Source organism: Coregonus clupeaformis, chromosome 20 (genome assembly GCF_020615455.1).
Source record: "Coregonus clupeaformis isolate EN_2021a chromosome 20, ASM2061545v1, whole genome shotgun sequence".
Classification (NCBI taxonomy): Eukaryota; Metazoa; Chordata; class Actinopteri; order Salmoniformes; family Salmonidae; genus Coregonus; species Coregonus clupeaformis.
In genome coordinates, this window is record NC_059211.1 from 16,505,273 (window position 1) to 16,530,709 (window position 25,437).

At 43.5% G+C, this 25,437-nt stretch overlaps 2 protein-coding genes across 3 annotated transcripts; both read right to left on the reverse strand.

Annotated features, from left to right (window-relative positions):
- Window positions 1-1,152: 1,152 nt before the first annotated feature.
- LOC121533700 (zinc finger and BTB domain-containing protein 37-like) lies at window positions 1,153-6,206 on the reverse strand. Of its 2 annotated transcripts, none has more exons than XM_041839855.2 (4): window positions 6,130-6,206; window positions 4,462-5,462; window positions 4,095-4,194; window positions 1,153-3,994 (listed from the first exon to the last, which is right to left on the reverse strand). In XM_041839855.2, exons 2-4 carry the CDS (start codon window positions 5,436-5,438, stop codon window positions 3,473-3,475), a joined length of 1,599 nt encoding a protein of 532 aa, XP_041695789.2. In that variant the 5' UTR covers window positions 5,439-5,462; window positions 6,130-6,206; the 3' UTR covers window positions 1,153-3,472. The 2 variants fall into 2 exon arrangements, with proteins under 2 accessions (XP_041695789.2, XP_045061276.1); XM_045205341.1 differs by lacking the exon at window positions 6,130-6,206 and adding an exon at window positions 5,655-6,122.
- A 15,756-nt stretch (window positions 6,207-21,962) lies between these two features.
- LOC121533699 (sphingosine 1-phosphate receptor 1) lies at window positions 21,963-25,102 on the reverse strand. The gene is made up of 2 exons (XM_041839854.1): window positions 24,869-25,102; window positions 21,963-24,136 (listed from the first exon to the last, which is right to left on the reverse strand). Exon 2 carries the CDS (start codon window positions 23,939-23,941, stop codon window positions 22,823-22,825), a length of 1,119 nt encoding a protein of 372 aa, XP_041695788.1. The 5' UTR covers window positions 23,942-24,136; window positions 24,869-25,102; the 3' UTR covers window positions 21,963-22,822.
- Between the last annotated feature and the right edge of the window lie 335 nt (window positions 25,103-25,437).

Consider the following 25,437-nt stretch of genomic DNA (forward strand, 5'->3'; position numbering starts at 1 on the left):
GACACAATCAATCTCGGTCAAATCCCAAAAAAGGCCTGGGAGTACTATTCAAACTAAATTGAAATCTGGCAAACCCAGTACCTGGTGGAAAAAATATTGTAAAACCAAACATTTAACAAAATGAGTTGTTCTTTTTCATATAGTAATTGTTTAAAAATCTAATCTTTTTTTTGGTACACATTATAATGCAGGAACACTTTTCTATCTGGATTCCAGGTTTGCCGGCATCAAGGTTTGTAATGTAATCTCTAAGATGATTGAAATCTACTGTATCTGAAAATCAACTGTCAATTCAAATGATTCCACTTTAGTCCTACTTTGGAATGCTATGTACGCACTGGAATGTTTTAATTCTAAGTCGGCACACACCCTGTAGCTCTCCAGGACCAAGGTTGGTGACCACTGGCTTAGAGGCATGATCTGTAAGCGTGACTCAAATTGTTTTGTAAAGAATCTTCATGCTGAAACCATAATACTGAGTATTAAAACTAGGGATGAATGATATGACTTCATATCAGTATAGGCCAAATATTCTGGACCAATATTGTATGGGGTTAAATCTGAGCTAAAATAAAATGACACTGTGCACTGGATAGATGCATTTGTTTCTAGGTGAAGATATGTTGGACCTTTACAAAACGTGCTCTTTTATAAATGATGAAAAAGGCCTTTTGATAAAGAGCTAGTTGTTGACAATTTCTGTAATGCCATTGTGTCCACGATGGCTGATACAATTTCTGTATCAGCCATCATGGACAAGACGATATTGGTTATTGACCAAGATTTTCCACCTAGCCTTTTGGAGGCCCTAAGCAACATTTTGTTGGGGGGCCTCCCCGCTTCGCATGCAAAACATTTTAGTGGACCCCTCTTGATGGCGTAGAGAGAGAAAAAACTTTTGAGTTAATTTCCTGCAATATTTGTTTTTGTTGCCATGGGGCGCAGAGAAAATGTTGCAGTTTTAAAGCAAGTTTGCTAGAATTCTACAACTTCTGCCATGTTAATATGATATCTGAGTGAGAGTGACTGACAAAATCAATGGGAGGCCCATGGGGATGTGTCCTTTGTGCCCGCTCAATAATTCGACCATGATTACTACAAGTTTAGATAGCTGGCTGGACTAACTTAACAATCTAAAAAATGTTAGCTGACATGGGCTAATTGAGTGAGTCAGTGACTGACATAAGAGGAAAAACTGCTGATGCACAACCAAATTTCGAAATTGTAAATTGAGACCCCAGCTGAGTTCCTAAAAACTCTAGCGGCTGGGGCCCTAAGCGACCGGCATCATTTCCACATTTGTGCATCCCTAGTTTCAATGTAAGATAATAGCTGAATTGCTACTGCCATAATGGCATTTTCATTTACACAAAATGTTTTATTAATACATGTATATTTAAGCTTTGCGCACTTGCTAAATTAAGCTTGCTTTAAGATATCACTGCAGTTAGCCCAAGCATGTTTTTACTCCATAATCTTAAATGTAACTTACAAAGAGAGTAAACTTAAAAACAGTAAACAAAAATACCTGATATTTGTTGTAACAAATGTTGACCTGTTTTTGTCTGACGAATCTAGACCGAGGTGTACTGTGGTGATGTGTAATGTATTCTCAATTCGGATAAGAAAAAACCAGTGGACAAATCAGTAGCTGTTTTTCACTTGCATACACCCATTCATAAAAACTCCTGTCACACCCACAAATGATTCACAGCTCTGTAAAACTAAAAGGGAAAAAAATAACAAACAGCCAATCCACTATGCTACCATTATATCTGTGTTCAACATCTTAGCAAGTTGTTTAGGTTATCTTTACTCTTATATAACAAATGTTTTTAAATATGCATATGCGATATATACCTTTTACATAATTCTTTAAAAATGCTATCCTTTCGAACCCCTCCTTTAAGTGCTTGGCATAGTTATTTTGGCCTCCATGCAAGGGAGGGAAATAAGTTCCTTGGCTTGTCCTCTCAATTCCATTGGTTGCCCGGATGCCTCCTCTTCTTACTGATTTCCAATGGAGCACACTCTACTGTAGCAAGCATGCAGGCTGAGTGTCTATCCTCTGGTGATGGGCCATCCATGGCAGTCAGTGAACTCCTGCTTTCTCGTGGGTGGTACTACAGTACAGTCTTATTTGTCTCCCTTCCTGCTCCTCCTTAGGACTCCCCTAATAGGGATACGAGTGTCCTCCATTACAAACTTGTCTCGTCTCTTACATCCTCTAGATACATTGTCAGAGTTAGATAAAAATGTTCCGAAGACACGTGCCTATGCGAAAAATATGTCACTTATAAAAAAAGTAGTTAACATTAACCACAACATAGAAAAATGAGAAAACAATTACATACTGTAAATTCTGCTGAGTGCATCGACCAATCTGCTTGGAGTAGAGCTGTATTGCGTAGTGATGTGTGAGAGGTAACTGAGTTTTATTGTAGCTTATCTGAGGTTAAAGACCATTGAGTTTCCTGTGCTAGTTGAAGAATGTAGAGATATGAGGTTTTAGCGGGTAAAATACAGATAGATTAAGAGTCCTCTTTTAAAAAGGCCTCTTTTACATTTGTCAATATCTTAACAATACATCTGTAAAATTGTTGTAGATTAAATAATGGTACACTTTTGAAAGCATTTAGCCATGTTGACCCTTGACATAAAATCGTCATAAGACGGACATCTGTCAAGAAGGTTGTGTTATTTTCATCATTGTACTTATTACTAGCAAATTAACCGTTTTTGGTTCACTGGGCCATATCTACTTTTCATGTGCAATTGCATTTCTTAAGCCATTCTGGCACTTAAAATGAGCATATATGAAGAGGAGTCTGATTATCTATTATTGACCCCCAACTGCTCAAGATTGTCTCAAGGCAAAAGGAAAACATGGAGAGTATGTATGTAGTTATTCTACTGGCACAGTGTTTTGGCAATATTAATACAATATGACCAAACTGTGACCAGTTCAACCTGTTATTTTTCTGCATTCTGAACCTGTAAATAGGTAATACAAAAGTATAAAACTGTAACATGGGAAAATAGACAAGTCAAATAAAGACCACGGCATTCAGTGTTGTATGAGGTTTTTGGAGTGTGTGGCATTTCTTCGTGTTAGCTTTATCTGTTCAGTTTGTATTGTGAAGGTAGATGTGGTTTAAAGCGGAAATATCACTTATAAATAACTATATAATACAAAGTGCCCTATCAAACTACTCTTTTGCATCATTCTGGAACTCCAGTCCCTGCTGTTCAGTTGAAAGGATTTGAAAAATGCTTATAAAAATAACACCCTGGATGGACTTGAAACCCTCTGAAATCACCTACTCCCTTTTCAGCCATTCCTTTGAAGCAACTTCAAGATATATTTTCTTTCCTCCCCTGGAAGGAGAGTACAAAATGACAGCCTAATTGCCCCCCCAAAACCTATACCTTCCTCCCATACCCCAACCATCTCCCTCCCTGGTCCACTGGGTCAATCAGGCCCAGTGGTGGAGACCGAGGCCTGGGCACCCTCTCCAAAAGAGGCCCCACCTCCACCTCCGCTGCTACCCCCCTCTGGCTCCTCCTGGCTGGGCGACCCCTCCTCATTCTGGGCCCCCCGGGAGGAGACAGTGGTGGTCTCTGGGGAGGCGCTGTGGGCCACCTCCTGAGGGGCACAGCCCGGGTGGTTCTTGCGGAAGTGCTGGTTGAGGATGGCCTGGAAGGGGAAGCTTTTGCCGCAGACGTGGCAATGGAAGGGCTTGTTTCCTGTGTGCTTGCGAATGTGGTACTCCAGCTGGTCCTTGCGGGTGTACTTCTTGCCGCAGATGCGACAAACGAAAGGTGTGATGCCCATGTGCAGCCGCATGTGGCGGTCCAGGCTGCCCTTCTGGTTGAAGGACTTGCAGCAGTAGATGCAGGTGAGCCGAGGGTTGTAGCGGAACCAGCGGTCACCTACCTGTTCACGCAGGTACTCCTCGTAACCACCCATGTCGAACACGGCCTGCTCCTCCCCCTGGGAAACAAACCACAGGACTAGCGATGTATGGTGGACTTGGGGAATGCATAGTGCTGACCACCAGGGTAGAATACCAGTCGATGAGGGTGACACATACCTGTGAGCTGGTGTGGCGCTGGTTGTCCGCTCTGCTGGGTGACTCACTCTTGGCTCTCTGTCTCTCGGCCATCACCACCACACTGCCAGTAGGACTAAACCTAACAGGATAGAGATACTGGATCCTTAAACCTCAGTTCGGTGAGCAGCTCCACCTTGCCATTTACCTTAGCACTCCATCTTCCATTAGTAATACATTTAGTAGGCTACTTTTGTATTGAATTTTCACTCAACCTTAAAATGTTACCCAAAGTGCTTTTATGAGGTACTTTGTACTGAATTTTACTTCAGTTTAAAACTTGCATGCACACTCTCCCTTTATATAAAGGCATAGATGAAGTGCCTGCTTCCCTGGAACTTGTACCCACCTCTCTGTCTCACTGAAGCTGCTGGAGGGCTGAGAGCTTTTGGCCCCCGTGACAAAACCCTCCTGCACCAACGAGCTGCGCCCGGACGTGTCGATCATCATGGCTACTCCCTCCTCCGCCCCGCTCCCTTCCTCCTGGTTATCGGCCCCAATCCACTCCTCCATCCTCTCAGTCTTTATCCTCAACCCGTCCACCACACGCACGGACTCCCCCTCTTCACCACCACTCCCTCTCTCCGACTCGGCCTCCACGTACCACTGGCCAGCCCGATTGATGCGCAGTATGGGCTCCTTCCCCAGCCTGTTGCCCACTCCCACCCCCCCAGTCAGCCCCCCTGGGCCCAACCCGCTGTGCTCCACCATCTGGGGGCTCATGGACTCCCCCGCTGGGCTTCCCACCTCCCGGATATCCAAGGCCCCTCCAGCACTGCTTCCTCGAGGCCCCAGAACCCTGGGGCTGCTGTGGCGCGGGCTGAGGGAGCGCGAGCCCCCTGATGTTCCTAATCCCCCGCCTCCTCTTCTGGCCTCCAAGCTCCCAGCCCCCCTATGGCCCCCTACGGCCCCCAGCTCCTCCTCCACATCCGCCAGACTGATCTTCAGATGGATGCCCTCCAGTATCTGCGTGCATCGGTCGATGATGTGCTGCATCTGCAGGAAGCTGGCGGCCGTCAGATAGCTGATGATGTCAGCCAGCTGCAGGCACAGCCTCCCAGTGTAGCAGAAGGAGAGGAGCTGCTCAAACACTGAGGGGTTGCGGATGACTGACAGGGATACGGTGCTCATCTGGCTCAGCGACATGTGGTCTCGGAAGTAAGGGGAGCTGGCAGCCAGCACCACCTTGTGAGCACGGAAGCTCTGGCCCTGCACGTTCACCACAATGTCGCACAGCCGCCCCTGCATACGCAGCTGGTTCAGGTGGGACAGCACAGAGTTGCTGAAGTCAGGGATGTCCAGTTGGATGCTGCCTGCTCGCTCCATGCTGCCTTGTATGATCCCTTATGGCTGTGCAGAGGGAAGGGACATGATAATAATGTTGAGATGATACAATATAATGAAAAATCACTTGTAATTTACTTCATGTACATACAGACCATTGACAAGTTGGAAATTAGTGGGCAGATATCTTGGAGATTAACTGTTTGATACCCTAACTAAGAAAGTTTGCTTAGCAAAAGAGGACATAACTTTTCTTACCTTTTCGGAAATTAACCAGCAGCACTGTACCACGGGCACTGAAATGTTGCAATTAATTTATGTACTGCACCATCATATTAACTACTGTCTAAGCTATCTGGCTGGCTAACTTGCATAGAATATGGCATTAATTATAGCTTGCAATGGCTTGTGCATTGTTGACAAATGGTGTGAGCTGACGTTGTTCTTGCACAGCGGTAACGCTCAAATACTATAACCGAGCCCTGGCGCTCTTTTTGGCCACTGTAACATACTGCAGTACGGTGATGAGCAGAAGCCTAAACGAAGAATATACCCCAGCGTTGCTCGCGACAGGGAGGTGGCTAACGTTAGCCAGCTAGTTCAACGTCCATATAGCTAACAACAAAAACGGAGAAAGACAGAACACCGTACAACTTCTATGTCATAATGAACCGTCGTGATACAACTGCGGTACTGTTCCATATTTAATGTGTCTATGTGCACGTTAACTTACGTTCAATTTTATCTGCTCGGTTACTCCTTTCGCCACTCTCTCTCATTTTCCCATTTCATGATACCGCAATTTTGAGGGGAAAAGTGCATTTGCATCATGGGAAGTGGTATTCTCTTCTCATTGACAAGCCCTCAGAGAACAGAGAAGAGGCTAGATAAAAGAACACCTCTTCCCAGAATGCATTACTTTGAAGTCAGACAAATGTTTATGGTGCTTGTAGTTCCTTCATGTATTTTTTACTTGCAGTAGCTAAAGACAGGAAAAGTGCAGTAGACTATCTCTTCTTGCTTGGTAGGTTGTAAGTTGATTGATTGAAATTTGAGGATGTTGAAAATATCACTTTCATAACATGACTTTATAATATAATGAGGGTTAATTTGAGTTAATAGTGCATAATCATGCAACTACGGACAGACAAATGTAAGTTTTGTCCATTTAAAACACTGCTCTTTCTTTCCCCTCACTATCTGCTTCCCCATCCATGTCTTTTAAATTAATGTCGCCCTGGATTGCCTGATGTGCTTTCTGGACTGAAACTCTCCATCAACTTCATTAAGTACACACTTTCAAACTCCTCCACAGGTCCAACAAAAAATCCAACATGTCCTTTGTTTGTCTTTTTAATTGGTATACTAGATATCATTTTCCATAGTATAACTTTTTATGCCACTAAAATTGACAAACAACCCAACAAGGTATGTACAAATCTGATTAGAAAGACTGCTGCTGTTGATGGCTTCAACAATCATTTTCCTTTCCTGTCCTAGATTGAGAGGCATTGTGTCACGAACGTCGTATGAAGGAGTGGACCAAAGCGCAGCGTTAGTTGCGAACATACTTGCTTTATTTAATTAAAGCATACACACGAAATAACAAAACAATAAACGACTCGTGAAGTCCTCAGTGACAATGACCGAACACGGAACAAAAACCCACAAACACAAAGTGAAACACAGACAGTTAAATATGGCTCCCAATCAGAGACAACCAGCACACAGCTGACACTCGTTGCCTCTGATTGGGAGTCACTCAGTCAAACATAGAAATAAACAACCTAGAACACCCAACATAGAAACAGAAAACATAGAATGAACACACCCTGGCTCAACATAATGAGTCCCAGAGCCAGGGTGTGACAGTACCCCCCCCTAAAGGACTGCGACCGCGCCTAAATACGAGCAAAACAGGGGAGGGCTGGGTGGGCATTCCTCCTCGGCGGCGGCTCCGGGCTTGCCCACCACCCTCCAACAAACCCCCCATAGCGCCCCTGGTCCGGTCTGGCCCCGCTGGCTGGAGCTGGACTGGACGTAGCAGGAGCGGTAGGCTTCAGCTCCTTAGTGGAGCAGTAGAGCGGTACCTGAATTGGCACCGATGACCCAGGCACGGGTTGTGCCGGACTGACGACTCGCACCCCTGGCTTGGTGCGAGTGGCAGGAACGGGCCGGGCCGGGCCGGGCTGGCGACGCGCACCGTAGACTTGGTGCGAGTGGCAGGAACAGGCCGGACCGGGCTGGCGACGCGCACCGTAGACTTGGTGCGTGGAGCAGGGACAGGCCTGACTGGGCTGGCGACGCGCACCGTACACTTAGTGCGGGAAGCAGGAACGGGCCGGGCCGGGCCGGCGACGCACACCGTAGGTTTGGTGCGAGGGGCAGGAACAGGCCGGGCCGGGCTGGCGACGCACACCGTAGGCTTGGTGCGAGGGGCAGGAACAGGCCGGGCTGGGCTGGCGACGTGCACCGTACACTTAGTGCGGGAAGCAGGAACGGGCCGGACCGGACTGGTGACGCACACCACTTGCTTGGTGTGAGGAGCGGGACTGGGTTTCATCATAACCCTCCGCTCCCTCAGCTGCCTACCGAGTTCCTCTCGCCGTGCCTCATTTCTCACCCTTTCCCTTATCGCCTCCAATAGCTCCATCCTCTGCAACACTAACTCCTGCTCCCTCTGCGCCCAGTAGCCCCCTTAACCTGGTGGCCTCCTCACCTAATCGCCCTGTGGCAGCCTCCTGCTGCCCAGTCGCCCCTGCCGTGTGCCCCCTAAAAAAATTTTTTGGGGTTGCCTCTCGACCGTCCGACGCTGACACTGCTTACGCCGTTGCTCCTCTCTCCGTCGCCTCTCAACTGTCTCACTCCATGGCCGGCGATCCATCCCGGCCAGGATCTCCTCCCAGGTCCAGGACCCTTTCCCGTCCAATATCTCCTCCCATGTCCAGGCTGCCTGCTCCTGGACACGCTGCTTGGTCCTGGTATGGTGGGTTTTTCTGTCACGAACGTCGTATGAAGGAGTGGACCAAAGCGCAGCGTTAGTTGCGAACATACTTGCTTTATTTAATTAAAGCATACACACGAAATAACAAAACAATAAACGACTCGTGAAGTCCTCAGTGACAATGACCGAACACGGAACAAAAACCAACAAACACAAAGTGAAACACAGACAGTTAAATATGGCTCCCAATCAGAGACAACCAGCACACAGCTGACACTCGTTGCCTCTGATTGGGAGTCACTCAGTCAAACATAGAAATAAACAACCTAGAACACCCAACATAGAAACAGAAAACATAGAATGAACACACCCTGGCTCAACATAATGAGTCCCAGAGCCAGGGTGTGACACATTGGCTGTCTGCAGTAGTGGCATTAAAGTACTGCGCAGTAAATGGAACCTTACAGACAACAGTAGATTTGATGTGACTCTTGCCAAGATCCATCCTTTCCGGATCTGAAAGGAAGCATAGATTAACAAAAAATAAAATAATAATAATAATAATAATTGAAACTTAATAATTCTACATCTTAAAACAGTTATAAAAAATATTACATTAGGAGCTAGAACCATTAATCACTTACCTACAACCAGTATTGTTGTTGCATCGCTGGACCATGATTGGAAGTAATTCTGTGCCTTCAGATCATATGTGCAGGTTAAGTTGATTAGGTTGAATGGAACAGTTTCCTGCCATACCATCAGTTGTGCTCCAGCCATGTTATGTTTGCAAGGAATCTGATCGAGATGAATTCCGTCCCTGTACACCCTACAACTGGCGGTGTGGACGGTGGTGGGTATACAGTTCCCCTCCACTGTGCTAACCATAAGCACAACATGTGCATTTACAGTTAACACTGGTTTCTCACTGGTACCTAGAAGAGCATGGGGGGAAACTAGACTTCCAGACTTGGTGCATCGGTACCGTGTGCTGTGCGGTAGCAGAGAGAACAGTCTATGACTTGTTTGGCTGGAGTCTGACAATTTTTAGGGCCTGACATAGCCTGGTATAGAGATCCTGGATGGCAGAGAGCTTGACCCAGTGATGTACTAGGCCGTACACACTACCCTCTGTATGTCTTGCGGTCAAGTGCCAAGCAGTTGCCATACCAAGCGGGTTTTTTTTCTATTTATTGCTGACCAGCAGATATCACTAATGTGCATTGTGAACCGATATTGAAGCTCCGAGGAATGAACCGTTTTCCGGCACAATTTGGTGAAAGCTCCGAAGTCGTTACAAAGCCTCGTTTTCCCGGTCACTATTATTTATTATTGCACCCATCTGTCACATGCACTTACGTTAGCTTTTTCAAAAGCTTTAAAACTGGCAGCTATGATGTTCAAAGTATTCCAACATACTGAATAAACCAACAGCCCACTTCAACTACAATAGCATTCTCAATAAAGGTTACAGAAATATGTTTTTCTTGCTATGACTGTGATATGTTGTTGTTTTCTACAGTAGTTGAATTCACTGACTGTAAGTCGTTCTGGGTAAGAGTGTCTGCTGAATACCAAAACGAACATGTAAATGTAAAAAAGAAACACTTGCAAAGCATGCTGTGTATTGTTTTAATGAGCGCCGCCCCCAAACAAACATTTGGTCGGTCCAGACCAGACCAAATCTGAACGAATCATAGACTTCTAGGCTATGTTTCACAAGTTTGAACAGCAGAATACAGTACAGCACAGTTCAGTACAGTAGAGTACAGTAGAGCACAGTAGCATACAGGACAGTATAGTTTAATTCAGTACAGTACAGTACAGTGGAGTAAAGTAGGGCACGATACAGTACATTATACTGTACTATACTCTACTGTGCTGTACTAAACTATACTTTTATTTACTGTACTTTACTCTATTGTACTATACTCTACTTTTCTTTACTGTACTGTAATGTACTGTACTCTGCTGTACTGTGCTGTCCAAACTTGTGAAACATAAATGTCTATGTTTGGGCCAAATCAAGGCCGGTCCGTACTGGACCAAATCTGAACCAATTATAGACATCTATGTTTGAGCCAAATATAGGCCGGTCTGGACGTATGTGGTCTTTGAAATCAATGCCGGACCGGACCAAATCTGAACCAAACAAAGACATCTATGATAGGTACAGATTTGGTCCGGACTGGATCGGCCCTAAAATCAACGTCAGTGGACATTGAAATCAAGGTCCGTCCGGACCGCAAGCAAAAAAGACATCCAAAAGTAGTCGCCATCGGTCCGTGCTAAGTGACCTGTAGCTCATCCGCGACAGTTGAAATAAAAGACTAGTCTGCGAAATAAAAGACTTGCCTGCGAAAGTTGCAACAAATGTATATCGAGTTGCAACAAATGTAGAGCGGAGTTTGAATAGCTCGATTTCCACACCAGCTCTTCTTGTAATGAGCAACAGGAGTAGCAGGCTACTAGCCTACTAGGAGGGAAGTGTTGAGTATTTTATAATTGAATTATATTATATGAATCTCCTAAAATATAACTTAGTCAAATCTTACATAGAGCTAGCTGATTCAATGTAGGTCTGAATACTAGCTAGATGGCTAAAACATGCGATTTAGTAGCAACATCCAAATGAAGGACAATAAAAATAAAAAAAGCGCAAGCAGGTAAAATAATATGACATTTAGCAGACGCTTTTATCCAAAGCGACTTACAGTCATGCGTGCATACGTTTTTGTGTATGAGTGGCCCCGGGGATCGAACCCACTACCTTGGCGTTACAAGCGCCGTGCTCTACCAGCTGAGCTACAGACGACCACAGTAGGCCAATATTTTATTCAAATTATTCCTAAATAGTTAGTATTTCACATATGACACAATAATAATATGATGTGTCAGTAGCAACATTGTTCACTGGTCACAAACTGGTTGAATCAACGTTGTTTCAATTTTTGTACCTTTGTACCTTTGAAACAACATCAGATTGTACATAATATTTTGAATTTGTACCTTTGAAACAGTGTCAGATCTTCAACGTTATATCTACTGTCAGAAAAAAGTAGTAGGCTGGGCAGCACCTCCTACTGGAGTGTCCATCTATTTACAGCTATCACTTTGGTTTCCCATCCAGAGTTTTAACCAAGCCCAGCCCTGCTTAGCTTTGGTATTTATCACTGACTACTACCAATGGGCTATTGTTAGAATGATTATTGCGAGATCTATTCATAACTAAATAGATTCACTGTTGCTATCGAAGTCATTCCAAAGTGTGGGTTTTGCAGAGCAAATGAAATGTAATAACCATACTTTATAAGTCATATCATAAATTATACTATTTAGGCATATGTAGCATTTTTTAAAGTCATCAACAGCTATTGTTTCAATTCAACCTAGAGTTCAACTAAAAATAGACAATACATATACAGTGCCTTCAGAAAGTATTCATACCCCTTTACTTATTCCACATTTTATTGTGTTACAGCCTGAATTCAAAATCGATTAAATCAATTTTTTCTCTCACCCATCTACACACAATACCCCATAATGACAAAGTGAAAATGTATTGAAAATTAAATACAGAAATATCTCATTTACATAAGTAGTCATACCCTTGAGTCAATACATGTTACAATAACCTTTGGCAGCTGTGAGTCTTTCTGGGTAAGTCTCTAAGAGCTTTGCACACCTGGATTGTACAATATTTGCCCATTATTCCTTAAAAAATTATTCAAGCTTTGTCAAGTTGGTTGTTGATCATTGCTAGACAGACATTTTCAATTCTAGTCATAGATTTTCAAGACGATTTAAGTCAAAACTGTAACTAGGCCACTCAGGAACATTCAATGTCATCTTGGTAAGCAACTCCAGTGTATATTTGGCCTTGTGTTTTAGGTTATTGTCCTGCTGAAAGGTGAATTTGTCTCCCAGTGTCTGTTGGAAAGCAGACTGAACCAGATTTTCCTCTAGGATTTTGCCTGTGCTTAGCTCTATTCTGTTTATTTTTATTTTTAAAAAATCCTTGCCGATGACAAGCATACCCATAACATGATGCAGCCACCCCCATGCTTAAAAATATGAAGAGTTGTACTCAGTGATATCTTGGATTGGATTTGCCCCAAACATAACGCTTTGTATTCAGGACATAAAGTTAATTTCTTTGCCACATTTTTTGCAATTTTACTTTAGTGCCTTGCTGCAAACAAGATGCATGTTTTGGAATATTTTTATTCTGTACAGGCTTCCCTCTTTTCACTCTGTCATTTAGGTTAGTATTGTGGAGTAGCTACAATGTTGTTGATCCATCCTCAGTTTTCTCCTATCACAGCCATTAAACTGTAACTGTTTTAAAGTCACCATTGGCCTCATGGTGAAATCCCTGAGTGGTTTCCTTACTCTCTGGCAACTGAGTTAGGGAGGACGCCTGTATCTTTGTAGTGACTGGGTGTATTGATACACCATCCAAAGTGTAATTAATAACTTCACCATGCTCAAAGGGATATTCAATGTCTGTTATTATTGTTTTTTACCCAACTACCTATAGGTGCCCTTTGCGAAGCATTGGAAAACCTCTGTGGTGTTTGTGGTTGAAATTCACTGCTCAACTGAGGGACCTTACAGATAATTGTATAGTATGTGTGGGGTACAGAGATGAGGTAGTCATTCAAAAATCATGTTAAACACTATTATTGCACACAGAATGTGTCCATGAAACTTATTATGTGACTTGTTAAGCCAAATTTTACTTATTTAGGCTTGCCATTGACTCAAGACATTTCCGCTTTTCATTTTAAAAGAATTTGTAAACATTTCTAAAAACATCATTTAAAATTCAGGCTATAACACAACAAAATGTGGGAAAAGTCAAGGGGTGTGAATACTTTCTGAAGGCACTGTAGGCCTAGGGTTTCAAGCTTTGGTTGATTTCAAATGTGATCTACAAGTCAATCATTAATATGTTGGATTTACATCACCATCTCAACCAAAAATCTAAGTTAAAGAATAGGACTAAATAAAATCAAACTTTATTTATAGCACTATTCTTTAAAGGGATACTTCAGGGTTTTGGCAATGAGGCCCTGTATCTACTTCCCCAGAGTCAGATGAACTCATGGATACTACTTTTATGTCTCTGTGTCCAGTATGAAGGAAGTTAGAGGTAGGTTTCGTGAGCCAATCCTAACTAGTGTTAGCACAATGACTGGAAGTCTATGGGTATCTGCTAGCATTCATGGGTATCTGCCTCCAGTCATTGCAGCCTGTGGGTATCTGCCAGCATGCTAGCTGATACCCATAGATTTCCAGTCATTGCGCTAATGCTAGTTAGAAATTGCACTAGCGCTAGTTAGCAACTTCCTTCAAACTGCACGCAGAGACATAAAAATGATATCCACAAGTTCACCTGACTCTGGGGAAGTAGATAAAGGGCCTCCTTGCCAAAATCCCAAAGTAGCCCTTTAACTTAGATTTTTGGTTGAGATGGAGATGTGAATCCAACATATCAATTATTAATCTGTAGACACTGGATATTGAATTGTGTTTGGTTGTCAACACAACCAAAATATCAACATTTGACGGAGATGTACTGTATCTTCTGTCTTGTATAGTTCCATCTGTGACAATTACTTGGGGCTCTATTCAATCCGCATTGCAGAAGTTCAGCTTTACAGTGTGATTGAAATTTAAAGGCAATGTTCCTCTTTAGCAGAGACTGCATTCACAGTAAACGCTGCATATGTCGGCTCAATCGGAAATGACCTTTAAATGTGTATCACAGAATCTGTAACGCTTCAGCTTTACAGATTGAATAGAGCCCTTAGTCTGGCTTTAATAATTAATCATTGATACAGTGGGGGGAAAAAAGTATTTAGTCAGCCACCAATTGTGCAAGTTCTCCCACTTAAAAAGACGAGAGAGGCCTGTAATTTTCATCATAGGTACACGTCAACTATGACAGACAAAATGAGAAAACAAAATCCAGAAAATCACATTGTAGGATTTTTTATGAATTTATTTGCAAATTATGGTGGAAAATAAGTATTTGGTCAATAACAAAAGTTTCTCAATACTTTGTTATATACCCTTTGTTGGCAATGACACAGGTCAAACGTTTTCTGTAAGTCTTCACAAGGTTTTCACACACTGTTGCTGGTATTTTGGCCCATTCCTCCATGCAGATCTCCTCTAGAGCAGTGATGTTTTGGGGCTGTCGCTGGGCAACACAGACTTTCAACTCCCTCCATAGATTTTCTATGGGGTTGAGATATGGAGACTGGCTAGGCCACTCCAGGACCTTGAAATGCTTCTTACGAAGCCACTCCTTCGTTGCCCGGGCGGTGTGTTTGGGATCATTGTCATGCTGAAAGACCCAGCCACGTTTCATCTTCAATGCCCTTGCTGATGGAAGGAGGTTTTCACTCAAAATCTCACGATACATGGCCCCATTCATTCTTTCCTTTACACGGATCAGTCGTCCTGGTCCCTTTGCAGAAAAACAGCCCCAAAGCATGATGTTTCCACCCCCATGCTTCACAGTAGGTATGGTGTTCTTTGGATGCAACTAAGCATTCTTTGTCCTCCAAACACGACGAGTTGAGTTTTTACCAAAAAGTTCTATTTTGGTTTCATCTGACCATATGACATTCTCCCAATCCTCTTCTGGATCATCCAAATGCACTCTAGCAAACTTCAGACGGGCCTGGGCATGTACTGGCTTAAGCAGGGGGACACATCTGGCACTGCAGGATTTGAGTCCCTGGCGGCGTAGTGTGTTACTGATGGTAGGCTTTGTTACTTTGGTCCCAGCTCTCTGCAGGTCATTCCACTAGGTCCCCCCGTGTGGTTCTGGGATTTTTGCTCATCGTTCTTGTGATCATTTTGACCCCACGGGGTGAGATCTTGCGTGGAGCCCCAGATCGAGGGAGATTATCAGTGGTCTTGTATGTCTTCCATTTCCTAATAATTGCTCCCACAGTTGATTTCTTCAAACCAAGCTGCTTACCTATTGCAGATTCAGTCTTACCAGCCTGGTGCAGGTCTACAATTTTGTTTCTGGTGTCCTTTGACAGCTCTTTGGTCTTGGCCATAGTGGAGTTTGGAGTGTGACTGTTTGAGGTTGTGGACAGGTGTCTTTTATACTGATAACAAGTTCAAACAGGTGCCATTAATACAGGTAGCGAGTGGAGGACAGAGGAGCCTCTTAAAGAAGAAGTTACAGGTCTGTGAGAGCCAGAAATCTTGCTTGTTTGTAGGTGACCAAATACTTATTTCCCACCATAATTTGCAAATAAATTCATTAACAATCCTACAATGTGATTTTCTGGATTTTGTTTTCTCAATTTGTCTGTCATAGTTGACGTGTACCTATGATGAAAATTACAGGCCTCTCTCATCTTTTTAAGTGGGAGAACTTGCACAATTGGTGGCTGACTAAATACTTTTTCCCCCCACTGTATGTTAGATTCACGGCTCCCGCTGATGTTGCGTTATCAACCAAACACGATTCAATATTACTTTTGTAATACAGTAAATAGCCTAAACCTAAGGCTATCTTAAAAACGAATGTAACAGTATTTATTCAACCTTAAAATGAGTAACACATCCAGGGCCACATTTTGAGGTTATTGTAACTATAAATGTCTTCTTATGTAATCATAGAAAGCATGCAAGTTCAAGATAGCATGCAAAGATTGCATGTTTGTGGAGATCTTCACAATTGCTATAATAATCTGTGCAGAATCTCGAACAGCATTAATCACTTGCACAATGTACTTTTAATGTAATCTCAACTGCCATCCAGGTCATTTGGTTGTGCTATTAGATGAAGCACAGTGATAATTTGCATTATTGTAGCCGTTTTCTGTAGCCTGTCTACTATGTGTCTGTCTATTCCTGTTCTCTCCTCTCTGCACAGGCCATACAAACGCCTCACACCACGTGGCTGTTGCCACTCTAATCTGGTGGTCCCTGCGCACGACCCACGTGGAGTTCCAGGTCTCTGGGAGCCTCTGGAACTGCCGTTCTGCGGCCAACAAGGCAGAGTTAATCTCAGCCTATGCTACCCTCGACTTCTTGGCGCTGACGGAAACATGGATTACCACAGAAAACACTGCTACTCCTACTGCTCTTTCCTCGTCTGACCATGTGTTCTCGCATACCCCGAGAGCATCTGGTCAGCGCGGCGGTGGCACAGGAATCCTCATCTCTCCCAAGTGGACATTCTCTCTTTTTCCCCTGACCCATCTGTCTATCTCCTCATTTGAATTCCATGCTGTCACAGTCACTAGCCCATTCAAGCTTAACATCCTTGTCATTTATCGCCCTCCAGGTTCCCTTGGAGAGTTCATCAATGAGCTTGACGCCTTGATAAGTTCCTTTCCTGAGGATGGCTCACCCCTCACAGTTCTGGGTGACTTTAACCTCCCTACGTCTGCCTTTGACTCATTTCTCTCTGCCTCCTTCTTTCCACTCCTTTCCTCATTTGACCTCACCCTCTCACCGTCCCCCCCTACTCACAAGGCAGGCAATACGCTTGACCTCATCTTCACTAGATGCTGTTCTTCTACTAATCTCACTGCAACTCCCCTCCAAGTCTCCGACCACTACTTTGTATCCTTTTCTCTCTCGCTCTCCTCCAACACTACTCACTCTGCCCCTACTCAGATGGTAATGTGCCGTCGCAACCTTCGCTCTCTCTCTCCCGCTACGGTCTCCTTTTCCATCCTGTCATCTCTTCCCTCTGCTAAATCCTTCTCCCTCCAATCTCCTGATTCTGCCTCCTCAACCCTCCTCTCTTTCTGCATCTTTTGACTCTCTATGTCCACTATCCTCCCGGCCGGCTCGGTCCTCCCCTCCTGCTCCGTGGCTTGACGACTCATTGCGAGCTCACAGAAGAGGGCTCCGGGCAGCCGAGCGGAAATGGAGGACTCCCTGCGGACCTGTCATCTTTTCACTCTCTCCTTTCTACATTCTCTTCCTCTGTTTCCGCTGCCAAAGCCACTTTCTACCACTCTGAATTTCAAGCCTCTGCCTCTAACCCTAGGAAGCTCTTTGCCACCTTCTCCTCCCTGCTGAATCCTCCTCCTCCTCCCCCTCCCTCCTTCCTCTCTGTGGATGACTTCGTCAACCATTTTGAAAAGAAGGTTGACGACATCCGATCCTCATTTATTAAGTCAAATGACACCGCTGGTCCTGCTCACACTGCCCTACCCTATACTTTGACTTCTTTCTCCCCTCTCTCTCCAGATGAAATCTTGCGACTTGTGACGGCCGGCCGCCCAACAACCTGCCCGCTTGACCCTATCCCCTCCTCTCTTCTCCAGACCATTTCCGGAGACCTTCCTCCCTTACCTCACCTCACTCATCAACTCATCCTTGACCGCTGGCCATGTCCCTTCCGTCTTCAAGAGAGCGAGAGTTGCACCCCTCCTCAAAAAACCTACACTCGATCCCTCCGATGTCAACAACTACAGACCAGTATCCCTTCTTTCTATTCTCTCCAAAACTCTTGAGCGTGCCGTCTCTAGCCAACTCTCCTGCTATCTCTCTCAGAATGACCTTCTTGATCCAAACCAGTCAGGTTTCAAGACTGGTCATTCAACTGAGACTGCTCTTCTCAGTGTCACGGAGGCTCTCCGCACTGCTAAAGCTAACTCTCTCTCCTCTGCTCTTATCCTTCTAGACCTATCCGCTGCCTTTGATACTGTGAACCATCAGATCCTCCTCTCCACACTCTCCGAGTTGGGCATCTCCGGCGCTGCTCACTCTTGGATTGCGTCCTACCTGACAGGTCGCTCCTACCAGGTGGCGTGGCGAGAATCTGTCTCCACACCACGTGCTCTCACCACTGGTGTCCCCCAGGGCTCAGTTCTAGGCCCTCTCCTATTCTCTCTATACACCAAGTCACTTGGCTCTGTCATATCCTCACATGGTCTCTCCTATCATTGCTACGCAGACGACACACAATTAATTTTCTCCTTTCCCCCTTCTGATAACCAGGTGGCGAATTGCATCTCTGCATGTCTGGCAGACATATCAGTGTGGATGTCAGATCACCACCTCAAGCTGAACCTCGGCAAGACAGAGCTGCTCTTCCTCCCGGGGAAGGACTGCCTGCTCCATGATCTCGCCATCACGGTTGACAACTCCATTGTGCCCTCCTCCCAGAGTGCAAAGAACCTTGGCGTGACCCTGGACAACACCCTGTCGTTCTCCGCTAACATCAAAGCGGTGACCCGATCCTGCAGGTTCATGCTCTACAACATTCGCAGAGTACGACCCTACCTTACACAGAAAGTGGCACAGGTCCTAATCCAGGCACTTGTCATCTCCCGTCTGGATTACTGCAACTCGCTGTTGACTGGGCTCCCTGCCTGTGCCATTAAACCCCTACAACTTATCCAGAACGCTGCAGCCCGTCTGGTGTTCAACCTTCCCAAGTTCTCTCATGTCACCCCGCTCCTACGCACACTCCACTGGCTTCCAGTTGAGGCTCGCATCTACTACAAAACCATGGTGCTTGCCTACGGAGCTGTGAGGGGAACGGCACCTCCTTACCTTCAGGCTCTGATCAGACCCTACACCCAAACGAGGGCACTACGTTCATCCACCTCTGGCCTGCTAGCTCCCCTACCTCTACGGAAGCACAATTCCCGCTCAGCCCAGTCAAATCTATTCGCTGCTCTGGCACCCCAATGGTGGAATAAGTTCCCCCACGACGCCAGGACAGCGGAGTCACTGACCACCTTCCGGAGACACTTGAAACCCTACCTCTTTAAGGAATACCTGGAATAGTATAAAGTAATCCTTCTACCCCCCCACCCCCCCCATAAAAAAAGAAATAAATAAAGAAGAAAAGTGGTTGTCCCACTGGCTATCATAAGTTGAATGCACCAATTTGTAAGTCGCTCTGGATAAGGGCGTCTGCTAAATGATGTAAATGTAAATAATGCATTAAGTTGTGGTATAAATACAAAATATCTGACATTGTATTCCCATTTTAATTTTGTTGTGCTTTTAAATGGTTGAAAGCACAATGATAACACATTTAGAAGACAACTACACCAAAAATCTAACATTGTTTTTCCATTGGAATTTGGTTGTGCTTTTATATGGTTGAAAGCATAGTGATAAAATATTGGAAATTCAACTAACTTCTGGCTGTCTTTTTCAGTGGGTGAATAAAGGTTGAAATGTCATTGAAATGTCAATTGCCCAAATGTCCACATTGAAATGATGTGGTGTGCCTAGTGCGAGGATCTCTTTATGTGTTACACCTGCTACATACAGAATCAAGTATACAGAAAATGTAATTAAAATTTGGTCGCAAAAGTGGCCTATAAATCTGCTTTATGAAGCAATAACAGCAGATAGCCATAGGGAGGCGCTAAGTATCTTACTTATTGTAAACCATAACTAGACTTGAGTGTGCCCCATAGTCTTAGACTAAAGTTTAAATAGGTGTGCCCCCAAGATTACCCCAAGAAATGAGAGGGCATAATCTGTTCAGTTTGCCCTCTGGGAGCGGATAGAGCCTACCTAAGGGAAGAAGCTGGTATTCAGAATGAAGTAGCCTACATGGGAGGGGTCAGCATTGATTTGAATGCTGTCATACACCAATGACTGGTACACTGCTCTCTATTACAGCATGATGAAACAAGAGACATATTTTCTGGTCAACTCCAAAGACCCAGAGTATGCGTAAAATATAGTCGTTGTGGAACTTTGGAGCAAAAGCTAATTTCTTAAAAGTCTAATAATAACAGGAAAATCAATAATTTAATCAATCAAATGTTTCCTAATTGGTGCAATATAGTCTAGGTTAGACTATGTCAAATTGGAGGAGCAAGATTCAACCCTGCATCTAGACCAGTCGTTGAAAAAGTACCCAATTGTCATACTTGAGTAAAAGTAAAGATAGCTTAACAGAAAATGACTCAAGTAAAAATGAAAGTCACCCAGTAAAATAGTAATTGAGTAAAAGTCTAAAAGTATTTGGTTTTAAATATACTTAAGTATCAAAAGTAAATGTAATTGCTAAAATATATTTAAGTATCAAAAATACAAGTATAAATCGTTTCAAATTCCTTATATTAAGCAAGCCAGATGGCACAATTGTCTTGTTTTTAAAATTTACAGATAGCCGGGGGCACACTCCAACACTCAGACATAATTTACAAATGAAACATTTGTGTTTAGTGAGTCCACCAGATCAGAGGCAGTAGGGATGACCAGGGATGTTCTCTTGATAAGTGCGTGAATTGGACAATTTTCCTGTCCTGCTAAGCATTCAAAACGTAACGAGTACTTTTGGGTGTCAGGGAAAATGTATGGAGTAAAAAGTACATTATTTCTTTAGGAATGTAGTGAAGTAAAAGTTGTCAAAAATATAAATAGTAAAGTACAGATACCCAAAAAAACGACTTTAGTAGTACTTTAAAGTATATTTACTTAAGCACTTTACACCAGTGTTGAATGGAACACCAGGCAGAAACAGTATTCAATACTGCTATTCTAAATCGAACAGGTTATCAGAGGTCCTTGTGTTGGTTTTGATAGTTTTTGTTTAACTTCATTTTTGTTATTGCTTGCCAGTTTATCGGTTTGACAGAGAGCTGGCTGGGGACGAGATTACCCCCTGTCCTCATCTCCTGTCCTTCAGGACTGCTGCTGAAACAGCTGGGTAAATTTCCTTCGGTGGCGGACCTGTCCCCCAAAGTTGCTTTAGATGACTATCCTATTATTAACAGATATTTATCCAATTCCCACTACTGTCCCCCATTTTTAGGTGGCAGAACTTATTTCTGTAACAATATGACAACTTTCATGTTTAGAAATATAGGTTTTTTCGTTAGTCACAACATTCTGTATTGGGCCTACTAAACCAGGTCTCAGTGTGCATTAAGATAAGACAACAATACCCATTTTTTTCTCCAATATTTATTAAGAGCTAACCAAAACACTGAAACAAAAACAAGATATGACTTGGGGCCACATGGGAGTTTGGCAAACTGATTAATTGACCACTGATAAGCGCTATTGTACTTGGCTGTGGGTGTTGAACAGTTCTCAAAAACACATCTTTACTAACTGAACAAACCATAGGAGGTTTCAGTGAACTATAGTCCCGTGTAGCTCAGTTGGTAGAGCATGGCGTTTGCAATGCCAGGGTTGTGGGTTCGTTTCCCACGGGGGACCAGTCCGAAAAAAAATATATTCTATGCACGCACTAACTGTAACTTGCTCTGGATAAGAGCGTCTGCTAAATGACTAAAATGTAACTATTCCAGTGAGCTATCGATGATGTGTGTGCTTACTGTAAGGTCTATATTCACTTATTCCTTTATGAAAAATGTAAGTAATTATTGGGGTCAGTGCTTTCAACAATGGACGAGTGCTATTGAGTTTATCCTTATATGTCAATCTCTTGTGTTTTCGACCTCATGTCCTTCCCTAATATTGGGGCATGCTGGTTTTCACAAGAGAGTATGTTTTTGAGAGTGGAAACTGAGGGACAGACAAATGGCTGGAGCTACAGCATCTACAAAATCTAAAAGGAATCCCCCTTTATTAAGGCAGCGAAACAGAAATCATAACTGGAAAAAGAAAGATGACCTTTGTCACACATCAACCAGAATATAAATTATTATTGCAACTACATTGCATTGCTACAAAGATAACTTTATCCAATAAGAGTGAAATAAAACAAATTACAAGTACAAAATACATTCTTAATCAAGGGGTAGAATTGACATTGTACTAGCCTCCAGAGTTAAGTCGAAGAAATACAAGTGCTTCATTAATTGTATTTCTTAAATGTTTCAATAAGAACAATAAATGCTGCAAACTATTGTCACACTTCCATCAACACTTTAGAGAATCAGTAAACACCTATAATGAGTTGATGGTTCTTAATTAGCACTTTTACAACAAGTGCTGTACTAAATACATAAAAAATACCTTTGACTAAAATGGCTTCTTCTTAATCTGTAAAAGGAACATGGTTGAACTCAATACTGAAAAGTCAAGTTTACACTTTGGGTGCTGTACTGTAAGTGCTTCCCTATGACATTGTCTTTTGAATATGAAAAAATTCAGTTCAGTGCTGGCAGTCCTCAACATGTGGGGGGAGAAGGACACAAACTGAACAACTCTTTCAGTTCTACTCTCTGGAATGGGCTACTGGATGTCCAGAGATATTCACTTTCTTCCAGTTTAGCCCTTTTTTCTGATGAGTTTCTTCTCATGCCTCAAAGACAGACCCTTTGAGAAATTATAAAACAAATGGAAACTGAAGAGGCAACTTACATACTGTACATAGACACAACCACAGCACAACAAAACCACATACAAACACACACACTCTACTTATACACATATATACATAATGTACACACACACACTTGCACACTGCGCAAAAACATATATACAGACATCCACATTCTCTAAGCAGTGGAGCTACTTTTCTCACAACAGTCCAGAAGGCCCTTTAAGAAGAGGAGGTGATATTCCCAGAGGATACGACGGTCTCCCTTGGCGAGTACTCTGGCTCGTCCTTATTGGGGTGGGACGAGTTGTCCGACTTGCTTCGGCTGAACTCTGCACCCATGATGGGCCGAGAGAACTTCCCGGAGGGCTGGGTGCAGACACTGCAGCACAGGAGCGTTTTGAGGAAGGCGCGGCGCATCTCGTTGCTGGTGAGCGTGTAAATGAGTGGGTTCATTGCTGAATTGAGCACGGCCAGGGCCAGGAACCACTCGGCTTTGTACAGGATGGCACACATGCGGATGTCGCAGGCCACATCCAGTAACAGGAGGATGAAGAGTGGAGCCCAGCAGGCGATGAAACAGCTCAGCACGATGATCACAGTCTTCAGCAGGGCCATGGACTTCTCGGAGCTCTTGCTGTTAGCGCTACCCCCAACGCGGCCGTTGGAGACCTTGCGGAACACCAGCTTGCGGCTGCGGGTGCGCACCAGGGCGTAGATGCGTGCGTACAGGACCACGATGGCCATGAGGATGACGCTGAAGACAGTGGTGCAGAACAGGATGTAGGTCTTGTGGTAGAGCGGCAGCACAGTGGAGCAGCTGGGCATGCTCTGGATGCAGTTCCAGCCCATGATGGGCAGGCCGCCCAAGATGGCTGCAATCAGCCACACGGTGCTGATGAGCATGAAGACACGGCACGTGTTGCCATTGTTGTGCAACTTCATCTTTAGCATGGTGAGGTGGCGCTCGATGGCGATGGCCAGCAGGCTGAAGACTGAGGCTGCCAGGGCCACAAACATACTCCCTTCTCGGAAGAACCACTGTGTGGGGGTCAGTTTGTATGTGTTGGCACCTGACAGCAGGATGTTGGCAGTGTACACCACCCCAGCCAGCAAGTCTGATAGAGCTAAGTTCCCAATAAAGTAGTACATGGGCTTGTGGAACTTCTTGGTCCTCCAAATGGTAAGCAGGACCAAGACATTCTCAAGAATAATGAAGCAGCATACAATGATGAAAACCACAGAGTCCGCTTTGAGCCTGGAATCCTGCTCCACTTTCCGGAGCTTTCCTGTGAAGTTGTAGTGTCTGGCTATTAAGTCGGAATACATGGAGTCACCCATGGCTCTGATTTGAATTTAAATCCCCCAAATTCTGTAGTCCACAACTTAGTCCACTGAGGGGCGATGGCAGGCCAAGGCACAGCTGGCAATGGTATTCCTTAGCACTTGATAGGTTGTCATTGCAGACACTCAATCAAATAATCCTTATTGGCACAGGATGTTCTGAGTATGTCCTTGGACCCCATCATGAAACTCCTAAAAATAGAGAAAATACCAATTTAGAACAGTCATAAATAAAATCAAACATTTATGACTCCATAAAATAAAATAATATTTAATACTCTGAGGATTCAGTAGCCTAATTCAACATAAAATACATATACAGAACAAAAGTCCATGTAAAAACAAGTGAATGGGAGACAGAGGCAATTATTTTGTCCAATAGTAAATTAGGGTAAAAATGATTTAGAAATACGTGATCAAATAAAAGCAAACAAACAGAAAAGTCGGACCCCAGGCCGGTTCTTTATGAATACGATTATCATTATGATACCTGATTCTGAACTGTTTGCTTAATTCCACAATATGGAAAAGTATCGCACTGATGCATGGGCTAAATTATCATCATGGTAGGCTATTCTGAACTGTGCTAAGAATGAGACGGGGGAAATGTCGCATTGGGAAGCTACGAAGTTATTCTATATATTTTTTAATGTTTGAAAGAAATTCAAAAACTTGCAAGAACTATGTAACGGAATCTCTAAACATGAACTTGAAATGCGCTTGAAACTCGCGTTATTTTGTTCAGACCTGTTTTTTCGATTTATTCTGTTTAAGATATGATCAAAAAGTTATTAACTTAAATTACTTTGCAAAGGCACAACTTTGATTTGAATTCTTAATGATGGCCAGACACCTAAACTAATTCGGCCAAGTCCATGTACATTAATAAAATCTAGTCAAGAAATTAAGTAAATGTTTCCTTACCTTAATAGTCGTCATCAATGAGAATATTGCAAGTGTCAACCTTTATATTCGCACAAATCCTCAAAATTTTATTTTCCGGTGGCTGAGTTCTGTGTGTTTGCAGCTTGATTCCATGGAATGAGCACCGTGCGCCAGAGAGGCTGAGTAAAGTCATCTCAAACCACCCCCTCCCTTCCCCCATAAAAGGAAAACTCCACCCAAAAACGATCGTTTGGTATTTGTTTCATTAGTCCATAGTTGATATAGTCCCAAAATGTTTTGCATGTCAGCAATCTAGTTTTCAAGATATATAACTTTCAAAATACAGAAAGACTTATATGATGCTTTTTGCAACATATGATGCTGCGTTTGCGTCATATGATGCATCATATGATGCAAAATGCATCATACCAGTTGTACTGCTGTATTTTGAAACTTGATCCCAGTTGAGTTGTCCAGTCAGTGAATTCACACTGAATTAGTGTGCATCAAATTCAGAATGAAATTCTTCCCATTTCTGATTAGATTTTCAAGATCACATAGTAAACGAATGCAATATAGGCGATATAATATATATAAAAAGTCATTAT